The 12,173-nt window shown below is 61.4% G+C and overlaps 1 protein-coding gene across 2 annotated transcripts in view; it reads left to right on the top strand.

The window, feature by feature from the left end:
- SLC23A2 (solute carrier family 23 member 2) overlaps nt 1-12,173 on the top strand; it is a 90,466-nt gene that overhangs the window by 59,738 nt on the left and 18,555 nt on the right. For both annotated transcript variants that reach the window (XM_058287512.1, XM_058287511.2), the window contains exons 4-7: nt 179-295; nt 2,300-2,457; nt 10,444-10,532; nt 11,347-11,417. In XM_058287512.1, coding sequence (XP_058143495.1) covers nt 179-295; nt 2,300-2,457; nt 10,444-10,532; nt 11,347-11,417 — 435 coding nt within the window. The remainder of the gene's footprint in view (nt 1-178; nt 296-2,299; nt 2,458-10,443; nt 10,533-11,346; nt 11,418-12,173) is intronic.

Raw genomic sequence — 12,173 nt, 5'->3', positions numbered from 1 at the left:
CTGTAGTCAGCATGGCCGGCTTTCACGTGGGCGCTTGCTGAGACCCGCTCCCAGCTCTTACTAAGGCCCCCCCCCCCCCGCTCCCAGCCTTTACTAAGCACCCCCCGCTCCCAGCTCTTCCTAAGGCTCTCGCCCCAGTCCCCCCGCGCCCAGCTCTCACTCAGCCCCCTGCTCGCAGAGCTCCCTCGCGGAGACCCTTGACAGCAGTGGCAGCCTGGACGCCCAGCGCTCCGACATGATCTACACTGTGGAGGACGTGCCCCCCTGGTACCTTTGCATATTCCTGGGGCTGCAGGTAAGTGGCTTCAGGTCATAGCCGCTCCGGCTTTTAGAAAACTCCCACTTTTATTTTTATTTTTTAGAGACTGTATTATAAGTTGCTTTCAAGAATGATGAATGGGAATTAACATCCTGTTTTTTTTAGCTACTGGGGGCCGGAGATTGAACCGAGGACCTCATATGTGGGAAGCCCCTGAGCCACATGGTTTTTTTGAGTTTTCCTGAGTTGGTTTTTTTTTTGTTTATTTTACTTGTTGTTTGTTTTTTTTGGTTTTAGGAGGCGCCGGGAACCAAACCCGCGACCTCCGTGTGGGAGGTGGGCGCTCATCTGCTTGAGCCTCATCGGCCCCCCTCCATTTTCTAATAGTGGAAGGAGGAAAAGAACAGGAGGAATGGGTTGATGGGCGAAAGAAAGAAGGAAAACATTCAGGGAGTAAACGACCTGAAAGGAAAGGAAGGGTAAAAGAAGAAATGGTGAACAGAGGACAGAGGTTAGAAAGGTGGGGAAAGAGTTAGACAGTGGGGCGCGGTCCGCTCGCGTAGCTGCTCTGCTCCCTGGCTGGGCACGTGGTAGTGGACGCCCACCCGTCGTCGCGGCCGACTGCCCTGCAGTGTGGGTGACAGCGAAGAGCACCGTGGCCCCAGACCGGGTGCGGCCGGCTCCAGGTGGAGGTGGGCTGCACCTGCTGGTGCCGACGCCCGCCGAGCGTCCAGGCGGTCCCTCTCAGCTCCCAGGACGGGCTGGGAACAGAGGAGCCAGAGGAGCCAAGGGCTTGCAGGTTCCCGCGCCCGAGCCAGGGTCAGGAAACCTGCTTCTGGGAACGTGTATCATGGTCGATGCTTCTGGAACAGTCTCTGCCCCAATTAGAGCGGGCGGCCCTGCATGTGCCACACTCTCTTGCCATGTGCCTGCCCGTTGACCTGTGGGCGGCTCTGCGCCGGTGTGGACGTCAGGGCCCTGGGGGCGGCTGGCAGCACGTTTGTCCACCGAGCAGTGGAGCTCTTGGGAAGGCAGCGGGAAAGCAGGGGCAGCCCCCAGGAGGGAGTGGGCAGCGGTGCCCACTGTCTCAGCTGCCGCACGAGAGGCCGGCGGAGGCCCCCCGGGAGGGAGTGGGCGTCGTCCCCTTGACTCTTCCTGATGGGAGCAGATGAGTCCAGTTTTCCAACAATCCCAGACCACAGAAAAAAGACAGTTCCCCACAGTGACGCTCGTGGAACTTTAATCCCCACACCTGAAAATGTTTTTTAGAAAGAAGTTTGTGGAATATAGATGCAAAATTCTGTATAAACAATTACCAAATCAAATCCTGGAATAAAAACACAGTGCAACTAAGAAGGGTTTGTTTCAGGAACGCTAAAGTGGTTCAGCGCGACAGTTTATATTAACAGGGAGAAGAAGGGCCGTGTGTGTATATTTCTGCCGTGCTTTTTGTTAGGACGTTACTGTTCTAACAGTCCCTGCTAAGAAAGTGTTTAGACTACGAGAGCAGCTCGTTCCCAGTGAGGACTCTTAAGTCCACCATCCCTGGTGCTCGTATCAGCGCTCCCTTTGTGCAGCGCTTTTCTGCGTAATGATTCGTTAAACCTTAAAAGTGTTTCAGGGTATTCGCCCCTCTTACAGTGAGGAAACGGGCGCGCAGAGCGGTTACGAGTCGTGCCCAGGTTCACAGAGTTAGGAAGCCACGGCGCTCGAGCTTGCTCGCGGCCGCCTGCCTGCGGAGCTCACGTGTCTAACTCCTGGGTACCCAGCCCTCTAAAAACACCGTCAAAGCCTGCAGGGAAGAGCCAGCTGCTGTGAGCTGGTTAAGCCTTCCCCCCAGCCCGGAACGCCGCTGCTTGTGGGGCGGCGAGGCGAGGAGGCGTAGTCGCCAGACGCGCTGACCTGGGAGAGCAGGCCGCGCGTGGCCCGCGGTAGGCGCGTGCCCTGGGGACGGTCTACCTGTGGGCGGCGCGGGAGGGGAGCGAAACGGAGGGCGGGCCGGGGCCGCGGCGCTGACGCCGGGCCCCCTCCCCCCCGCAGCACTACCTGACGTGCTTCAGCGGCACCATCGCCGTGCCCTTCCTGCTGGCCGACGCCATGTGCGTGGGCTTCGACCAGTGGGCCACCAGCCAGCTCATCGGGACCATCTTCTTCTGTGTGGGCATCACGACACTGCTGCAGACCACCTTTGGGTGCAGGTGAGATGGGCCCGTGGGCGCTGGCTCCCCCGGGGTGTGGGCGCCGGTCAGCTGGGGCCGCCTGCGTGGGGCCCTGGTGGCCAGCCCCGCCCCTGCTTCCTCCTGGTGAAGGCCCCTCACCCCTTTTCAGCTGGAAGCCCCTAGCCCCGGCTGCCGGTCCTGTTGGCGGCTCTTGCCCCCTCCCCCTGCCCCTCTGGCTCAGCCCTGGGCTCTCGTTCTGTTCCAGAACGGTCCTGGCACCAGCACTCGGCTCGGGGCACCTGGTGCCATCCCGGGAACCTCCAGGTCTCGGCCTGTTGCTGGCCACACAGGGTCCACTGTCCGTGGCGCTCTGAGCGCGCGGTGCTGCCTGGGCCCCTCCTCGGGCCACCTGCCTGCGGCTGTGCCCCCCCGGCCTGCCCCCGCGTGGGCCTTGCTGCCTCAGCCTTTGTGCTCTTGCCGCCGGCCTCCCCCTCCTGGAAGCACCCCTGTCCTTCCCTTCCTGACTCCGGAGCCCCACTGTCCTCTCCCCGAGCGCCCCTTTGTGCCCGAGCGCCGCTCCTAACATGGCTTTCCTGGCTGCCCTTCGTCTTCATTGGGTCATGCCCCCTGGACACCTGGCGGTGCCCGTTTGCCTTGCACCCCGCTTGCTGGCGTGGCGAGGAGGGACTGGACACACTTTCCGGCTGCCTCCCGCCGGCGCGTCGCCCCCGCCCCGCGCTGCTGCCGCCCTCTCTGCAGGGTGGCTCGCGCTAGGCACAGGGCAGGCCGTCCTCGCAGGCGGCAGGCGGTGAAGCGCGCCTTTGCCCTCAGACGGCCTGCGAGGGCTTGGCTTTCGCCGCGGGGACGTGGGGTGAGGGGCAGCAGCAGAAGGCAGCCTGAGCAGGCACTCCCGGGGACCCCAAGAGAGTTCTTACTTTGGGGGACAAGAGAATATGCGAGAAGAGCGGGAAGTGCTGGGGCCGCCCTGGTCGGCAGCTCCCCGAGGCCTGCTGGTGGAAGGGGCCATGCGAATGGACAGCGTGTGGCCTGAGCCATGTGGACAGACGGTGTGCGGCCTGAGCTGTGTGGCCTGTCAGCCCCTGGCCCAGAACTTCCATGGCTGCGCGTGGCCAGCTCAGCAGGGAGGGGCTACCCTTGTCCACAGTTGGGCGTTGACCTTGTGAAACAGTGTTGACCTTGGGATGGCGTTGACCTTAGGAGGTGGCGTTGACCTGGGGCAGCATTGACCTTGGAGGTAGCGTGTCCCGCACATTCGCAGGAGGATGTGACTGGGCAGTCGGTGTCTCTAGTCCTTTGACAGGACATTGGGGTATCTGTTTCAAGTCTGAGCTGGACTGGAAAGCTGTTTCCTGACTCGGGCCCTCTTTCCCTGGGAAATTGAAGTTTCTCTGAACAGTGGGCGTGTCCTGAGCTTGCAGGGCCCCCGGGTGAGAATGCCCAGCCTCTGGGTGTGCGGGAGCGAGCGCACCCCTGCAGACGTGCGGTGGGCGGCCGGGCTGCCTGGGAAGCAGAGCAGGAGGGCCTGGGACCCGAGCCTGGTCGGTGCGCCCCCTCTGCCCTCCTCTTGAGGGGCAGCCGCCCTGAGAACAGGAGAGTGATGGGCACGCCACGGACGGCTCAGGCCCAGGGCAGCGCTGCAGCCTCGGTGCACGTGGGCGAGCAGGCACGCGTGTGTCGGTGCGTGCACGCCAGGCGCCCCATGCCAGCGGCTCTCCTCAGGGTGGAGGAGCAGCGGTCCGGCCCTCGGGTGGCGGTGAGGATCTGTTGAGGCAGCGGCTCCAGGGGAGACCCCCACGCACTATGCCCACTCACCCCCTGCCCTCTCTCATACATGGAAGGCCGGGCTGCACTCAGGTTGAACCACCTCCCTGGACTCAGCCTCCCCAGGATGGGCAGCTGCCCTCTGCCGCTGCCCCACCCCCTTGTCACATCCAGCAGAGCAAGGGGGAGGGCAGAGGTCAGGAGAGCAGAGGCCTCTACACCCAGACACCCAGGCCCGCTCCTTGCGGGGGCAGAGGACTCCTGGGGCCAGGCCTGAGCTGGCAGCCCCACCTCTGGGAGGGGCCTGGTGACCAGGAGCTCACTGGCTGGGGGGGGGGCATGGCCAGGAGCTGCCCGGCCACCTGCGGCCCTCCGGGTCTACTTCCTCCTGCAGCAGCGCGAGTGGGCGCTTCGGGTGCCGTGGGCCCTTTGGGTTGCGGTGACGGTAATTACAGGGCTCGCAGTGCCTGCGGAGCTCCCGTCAGTGTTGGGAGGTCGTGGGGTGTGGACGCTGCGGAAGCGCTTTGAGCTCTGCCTGGTGCTGATGCAAACTCGCCGTCGGCTGCGAGCGGCAGTTTCAGTGACTTTGGGATTTATTCGCTTGCAGCGGGATCAGATATGTAGGGAAGCGGGTGGGGGGCACACGGGGCACAGCGAGGGAGGGCAGGGCAGGCCAGCCAGGAGGGGTTCTCCCAGTCCAGTGGGCGCGGCAGCGGGTGGCCCTGCGTGTTTACGGGAACGGTGACAAGCCTTTGCAGCTCAGCCTTGCGGCCACAGGCTCAAAAAGACCCAAGTTCAGCCTCGGGATTTCCGGGGCGCTTGGTGCCTGGGGGTGCTGCAAAGCAGCGCGTTCCCCCTGCGCCCGCCTCCCCCTTCCTGAGGACTGGGTGCTCGTAGTGCTGGGTGCAGGGCCCGCACAGGCCCGAGCCTTTGGAGACCTTACTCTGAGGCAGCGGGGACGACTGCACGAAAGCCCCCCACCTGCTGTCCCCTGAAAAGGACCCCAGTAGACGGGCGGGGAAAGCGGACCAGGCCTGAGCCCGCACAGCCTGGGCGCAAGCGTGGAGCGCCTCGTTTGGAAACGCCCTCCGGGCTCGCTTCTCGGAAGCTGGGTGCCCATGTGGCGTGGGCAGCGCAGTGCGTGGCTCACCGGGGCGCTCTCCGTCCTGCTTTGGAAGGAAGGCCACGTGCTCCTCCCTGTCCAGGGCTTCTCCGGCCTGTGCGCCGGGGCGCACACACTTTCTGACGGCTCCGGTTGCCTCCTGCTCTGCTCTCGGCCCCCTCCTTGTCCTCGGTCCCCTGCCCTGTGTTGTCACGAGGTCCTCTGTAAGGCCCTTGAGTGACCTTGGCCGTTGAGCCTCTGGGCAGGTGACTCTCCTCCTGGAGGTAGGTGTGACACGTTGGTCGCGCAGGCCTGTTCCGGTCCTGTTCTGGGCTTGGTACAAAGCCTCAGCCGCCCTGTGCGGCGTCCTGTCCCCCGGTGCTGCGCCAGCCCGCGGAGGCTCGACCGCGCAGGGTGGGGCCGGGGCAGGAGGAGAGCGCCCGCCCGGGACCTCCGCCAGGCCACCCCTGACCTCTCCAGCCAAGCGTGGCTGGGCAGCTAGGAAAGGCGGCCGGGCCCAGCCCGGGGCCCTCGGGCTGCTCCGGGCAGCCTGCTGCTCTCAGCCAGCCCCCGGGACTCGCTGAGCCGCTGGTAAAGCTGCGTCGGCTGGTGGCAGCGGCCAGGACTGCCCTTGCGTTTTCGTCTCTCAGCTGTGATGTGTGCCATGTAATTTTTTCTTGCCGTTTTGAACCACTTGGAGGTAAAGCTGCAGGCGTCAATGCAGTTCACCCACAAATGCCCTTCTAGGAACGAGGGGGTCTCCTGTGCCTCGGGACGTGAGCACGCCTGAGGAGACGCGCCGTCGTACTGTCACGCCAGCGAGCACGCAGCCCACAGCTGGCCTCCCTGCTTGTCCCCAGGTGTCTTCTAGAGAAGCCCCCGGGCCGGGGTCCAGCCTGCTCTTGAGGCATGTTTCTTGGCTGTCTCATGATGATCCGCCTCCCGCCCCTTTGCTCCTCTTCCTCCCCAGCTCATCACCTTGTGGGGTCCAGGCTGGCCGTCTGTTGAGGGTCCCAGGCTGGATTTGTCTGATTGGGTCCCTGTGGAGATGCACCTGCCCTTACTTGCTGCAACCCAGAAGGTGGGGCCAGAGGCACAGTCAACTCAGGGCGAATGTTTTTGCCAAAATCACCGCGTCAGTGATGTCGACGCTTCTGCATTCTGGTCCTTCCATGTTCTGGCATGTGGAGCAGATGCAGGATGACAGGCTGTGGGATTCTCTTTTCCCCGACTGAGAAAACGCCTGCCTTTTTAACTTAAAACAATCGAGTAGTACATTAAAATGGCAGGGCAGTGGAACAGGTGTCGTGTGCTCTCACTGATAGGAAAAAAATCAGAAAAAGTGAATTCACAGAGTCTGCAACCGGGGGCCGGAGAGACTGTCCCTGGTGCAAGGTGTTGCTGCGGTGACAGGGCCACGTGGAACAGGTGGAGACGGGGGAAATGCGAGCAGCTCACAGCTCTGAGCTGTATGTTTGAATGTCGTTCAGTGAGCCCTCATGTGAGCTAGGAACTCTAGTTAGTTCAGGTAGAAGAATATCGTTTCTTGAATTGTAGCCAAGGCACCACACCAGCGCAGTGTTGTTTTCCTGGTGCGTGTAAATTTTCTTCTGAGTCGTGCGGTATGTTACACAGTACGTTTGGTCACAGCGGCGCAGTCATGCAGTGCTTGTCCTTTGGTGTCTGCCTTGCTTCCCTCCACATAGTGGCGTCCAGGTCCATCCCCGTTGTCACAGGCTTCAGACTTCATTTCTTATGCTGCAGGCTGCGCGCCCCGCGCCTGCGCCCCTTCCATTTTGCAGCCTTTCTCTGTTGTTTCTTCTTTCCCCGCTGGTACTTCTCACGCGCCAGGGGACGCAGCCTGGCGGGGAGGTCTGCTGACGCGGCTCCCGCAGCCTTAGTTCTTTGGTCGTGGATGCCGCTCGCCGCACTTCTGGCCTGCGTGCTGAGTTGCTCCTCCTCCTTGGCCACTTCTCCCACGTTATTGTCCCATTTGCACAGTCACTGCCCTGGCGAAGGCTTTACAGGGATGGTACCAGGAAGGAAGCTTTCTTTCCTTCTTTAGTTTTGGGGGTTTTGTAACTATTTGGTGTAACTCTGGTAGTTTAAGGAATATGTTGTCTTCCCCCTAATCCATCCCACCCTTGAGGAAGACATTTTATAGACGTAATTGTTTAGGTCCTACCTGTTGAGATACGTAGCATTTTGATAGGGTTATGAATTCCAAAAGTAGATATTGGATTATGTTTGTAATCTGGGCTGTACCTGGACATGATTAAGTTATGATTAGGACTTGGATTGGGCCACGTCATTAGGGTGTTGAGTTCCAACCCCTTGGTGGGTGGGAACTCACAGATAAAAGGCACGGCCAAGGACAGAGCTGAGGGTTCTTGATGTTGGAGTTTTAATGTTGGAGTTTGATGCTCAAGCCTTAAGCTGGAGCCCTGGGAAGAGAACTCACGGGAAAGAGAAGCCAGCCCCAGAAAGAGAGAACCCCGAGCCCAGGAAGAAGCCAGCCCTGGGAAGAGAGGAACCCTGAACCCAGAGAGAAGCAAGACCCTGGAAGGGAGGAACCCAGGAAGCCTGAACCTGGCAGACGCCGGCAGCCATCTTGCTCCAACACATGGAAATAGACTTTGGTGGGGGAAGGAACTTATACCTTATGGCCTGGTATCTGTAAGCTCCTACCCCAAATAAAAAACAACCAATTTCTGGTATTTTGTATCAGCACCCTTTGTCTGACTAATACAAAGTATAATCGTTACACGGTAGAATTCTCCCTTTCTAGAGGAGCTTTCCCCCAGGTGTGCTGTCGGGCCCCCACCACGGTTGAGATACAGACGGCGCCCCGCAGGGCCCGCCACGCCCGGGCTTCAGCTTAGCAGGCCCTGGGCTGGAGGGAGTCGTCTGTGCGGGTGCTGGAATGAAATTGGGGGGCGGGGGGGTGCTTCTTAGTGATTCGGTGTGGGGATAGACCTTTAAACGAGGCCCCAGGCCCCAGAGGCAATGCAGGGTGACGCATGTGGCAACGTGGGGACTAAAAACCTTCTTTCTAAAGCTGTTGCATTGCAAAGAAATACCATAAACAAAGAAAAACGACAAATCGGAGAAAGTACTTGTAACATAGCACAGAGAGAAAGCTGATATCTCTAATATATAAAGACTCAAAAATTAAGTAAGAACATGACAAAAACTGTATATGAAAAAGGGTCAAAAGCCATGAATAGACAGTTGAAGAAAAGGCTTGCAGACGGTCCTTAAATGCAGAAAGGATCATCAGACAGGCTTAGGAGGAGAGAAAAATGAACTAAAGCTGCACTGAGGTACCGCCTCCCGCCTCTGTCTGGCTGGCCGGAAGCGCGGCTCTGCGGCGGCTCTGTGGGCAGGCTGTGGGCGCTGGGCCACCCCTGCGGGGGGGATGCTCGCGTGTCCGATGACACTGTGTGCACTCACCATGTGACCCAGCAGGTCCCACTTGTAGAAATTCACCTGCACAATTACAAAATAATTACATTTTGCTGTTTAGTTTGTATTGACAAAATATTGGGCGCAGCCTGAACGCCCGAACACGAGACAGCTGCCCGGGTGCCCCGGAAAAGATGAGGTCGAGCTCTGAGAACCGAGGGAGCGAGGTCAGAAGCTATGGAAAGGCATGTCGCGAAGGAGTGTGGGCTGTGCCCCTCTTCAGTAAAAAGAGAAACAGGCGTAAGTCAGCGAGTGAGCGTGGCTGACCAGAGGCTGGGTCGACGGGCCGAGCTGTCCTGGCAGCCGGCCGGGGCCTGGTCTTGAACTGTGCCGGTGACCTACAGCCTAAAACACAAGACTCGATCCAAGAGGCTGAAGAAAAGCCAGCTTTAAAATTCATATAACTGTGTGTCGAATCGCCACCCACAGAGAAGACACTGAGCCCAGCAGAGTGGGAACTCGCTGCCTGGCCCACCCCAGATGGGTGTATTCTGAGGACGTGGAAGTGCCCAGAGACGTACGCCCCAGCCTTGGGGTCTTGCTGGTAGGGTGCTGGCCTGACTCCGGAGCTGGGTGAATGTTAGAAGAGGGAGTGCGGGGCTGGATGCTGGAAGTGGGGTGCTTGGCGCAGGGGAGGAGGGGTGAGGCGTGGAGAGCAGGAGGGCAGTGCGTGGTGCGGGTGGACCTCAGGAGTCAGAGGACTGCTGGTCGGTCTTCCCACTGGCCGAAGGGGCCTGGAATAGGGGAGACCAGTGGCACCCCGGTGCCCTCCCCATCCACTTGTGATGGCCGGCGCCCTGGGCGGTCAGTGGAGGGCCTGCCGGGCAGCGGCCGCCCGCAAAGCGCCTGTGCGTGCTGCTTTGCCGCTTCCGGGCCCCGGCCAGCACTGAGTGCCTGCGGTGAAGGCAGCCGGGGGAGCGCGTGCGGCGCAGGGCTGGATGGGGCCGGGGCTGGCAGAGCGCCGCCTGTCCTGCGTCTGGAGCCCCTGTGGCCTTGCATCAGCGTCTGCCGGGCGGGACTCAGCTCTGGGGGCGGCATCTGGGCCCAGCCTGCAGTCCGGGGCGCCAGCCTTGGAGCCCCCCAGGACCACGGCTAGAGCAGGGGCGGGTCCTCGTGGCCCCCCCGTGCTGCGTTGCGGCTGGAACGCTGTCGTCTCTGGGAAATGTCAGGGTCTTTGCAGCGAGTGGCCGGAGCGTTCCTGAGGTCCGTACGGGAACTCGAGATGTAACTGAACGGCGGCCGCGGAGAACCTCTGTATCTGGCCAGAGGCATCTGGGCGCGGCGGGGCACGCACGCCGCCCCGGGTGGGACACGGCCGAGGGTGCTTCCTGACGACCAGAAGGTCTCTTCCTTCTTCTGCCGCCTGTCACGCACCGCTTCCTTTTCCTCCATAGCCGGAGGTCACTGGCGTGACTTTGTTTACCCTCGGCGAGTAGGGCAGAGGAAGGGCTTTCCCCTGTGATAGCAGGAAGGCGGGGGAGGCATACAGTGGCGTCTAATGGAGCCTGTGCGCTTAGCGCAGGAGGGCAGCCCAGGCGGCGTCCCCTGGGGGAACAGCGGCGCTGGCAGGCTGGTGGCGGGGCGGGCGCAGAGGAGCCGTGGGGGGCGTGAGCGGCTGCGCCTGGAGGCCCGTGGCCCCGCAGCGCGGCGACCCGCCGTGGTCTCGTTTCTTTCAGGTTGCCCCTGTTCCAGGCCAGCGCCTTCGCCTTCTTGGCCCCTGCCCGCGCCATCCTGTCCTTGGATAAGTGGAAGTGCAATGGCACAGGTAATTGCAGGCACTCTGCGGCTCCTCGTCGCAGGCACCGGCAGCGAGGCCGCGTTCCAGAGCGAGGCCCGGGACCCGGCGGCAGTGCCTGTCCCTGTCCACTCGCCCCCCCCGGAGCCGGCTGACCAGCACAACCTCTCCGTGCTGACGCAGCAGAGCGGGCACGACCAACGGGATGGCTGTGCTGTTTTTCTGCCTCTTTCTTTCGGTGGATTTTACGAGCCACCAGTGCTCACTCTCCTGCCTCAGCTTCCCTTCCCTGCAACGTCCTTGCCTTTTAAGGCTCTGGCTACTTGTGTTCTGTAAACGGCTTCCACTCCTCCCCGTCCTCCACCCCTTAGCGATGGCAAAGACCCTTAGTAACCCACTGAGGCCAGGAAAAGACAGTTTGAGAAAATCAGAGCCCGACCCGTGTGCTCTCGAAATACCGTGACACTTCCAGGTTCCGGGAGCGAAGTGTTCCAGATGCCATCTCCTTCCTTGCTCCCAGGAGTTAATTTTGTGACCGTTTATTTGACTTGGGAACTGGAAAAGGCCCTTTGTCTTTAGAACCTCAGGCGGGCAGCCTTGTGGCGGGCGTTTCGGGCTGGGTTTTTGGCCGGTCCTAGCACCGCCATCGCCCTTGCAGGCAGCCTGCGCCCGCCGGGCCTTGGGCTGGCCCTGGCCGGCGTGGTGTGGGTGGGCCGCCCCCTTTCCGCGTGGGGAGCCTCAGGGCGCACGGGCTTGTAGACACGTGCTCGAAACAGGGAAGGGGCTGTCCTGGGAGACGGCAGCGTCGCCCAAGGAAAATTCTGTTCTCGTTTTTGTTTCCAAGATACTTCAGTTGCCAACGGGACAGCAGAACTGCTGCACACGGAGCACATCTGGTACCCCCGGATCCGAGAGGTAAAACGACGGGCGTCGCACGCGCGCGCAGCTTCTTCGTGTTTCTTCTCAGCTTCTGTTGGTGACGGCCCAGGAATTACCCTTGCTTTTCCTACGCCTCCTTTCTCTTTCGACGCTTATATCCACTGTTACGCTGGATTTAGCTAACGCCCCAAACGTGCGGCGTTGGCGTGGCTCGTGCTGCGCCTTGCTCCCACTGCCTTCCGCTCCCCTCCTGCTGTGACCCTGGACGGCCCGTCACGCCGCCACGTGGACTGAGGGCTGCGTCCTGCAGCGCAGCGGCTCCTCTGGCCTTGCTGCTTGCTGGGTCTGTGGATGGAGTGAAAGGGGTTGTCTCTTGGCGGCCCCGGCAGAGGGGCAGTGCGCCCACATCCGCCAAGAACGGCTCACGGCCTGGTTGGGCCTTCCCCGTCATGAAGGTCCGTCTAGGTCAGTCCAGAGCTAGACAGACAACCTGCCCGTTGCGCCCGACGTTGTTGACGCGCCCGCGGCCTGGTCTTCAGCCGCCCTGCGGAGGGCGCTCGCCGTCCAGCGTCTTTGTCCCGTTCCCTAAGGCTGGTCGGAAAGGTCGTGTTTCCCCAAGTGGGAGCTGCACCCGGGTCACCCTCCAGGGGACACGGCAGAAACTTCCGTCCAGCCTCTGCGGCCAGGCTTGTCTCCGCAGCGCCGGCGCGCCAATGCCCCGGGGTCTCCAGCGCGCTGGCCTGTCGTGTGATGACCTGTTGCCTTGCAGAGGTCCCACTGTGGCTGCGGGTG

The sequence above is a fragment of the Dasypus novemcinctus genome, chromosome 24 (assembly GCF_030445035.2).
Source record: "Dasypus novemcinctus isolate mDasNov1 chromosome 24, mDasNov1.1.hap2, whole genome shotgun sequence".
NCBI classification, from domain to species: domain Eukaryota; kingdom Metazoa; phylum Chordata; class Mammalia; order Cingulata; family Dasypodidae; genus Dasypus; species Dasypus novemcinctus.
Note: the sequence above shows the minus strand (reverse complement) of the source record. Positions and strands in the feature narration are given on the sequence as shown.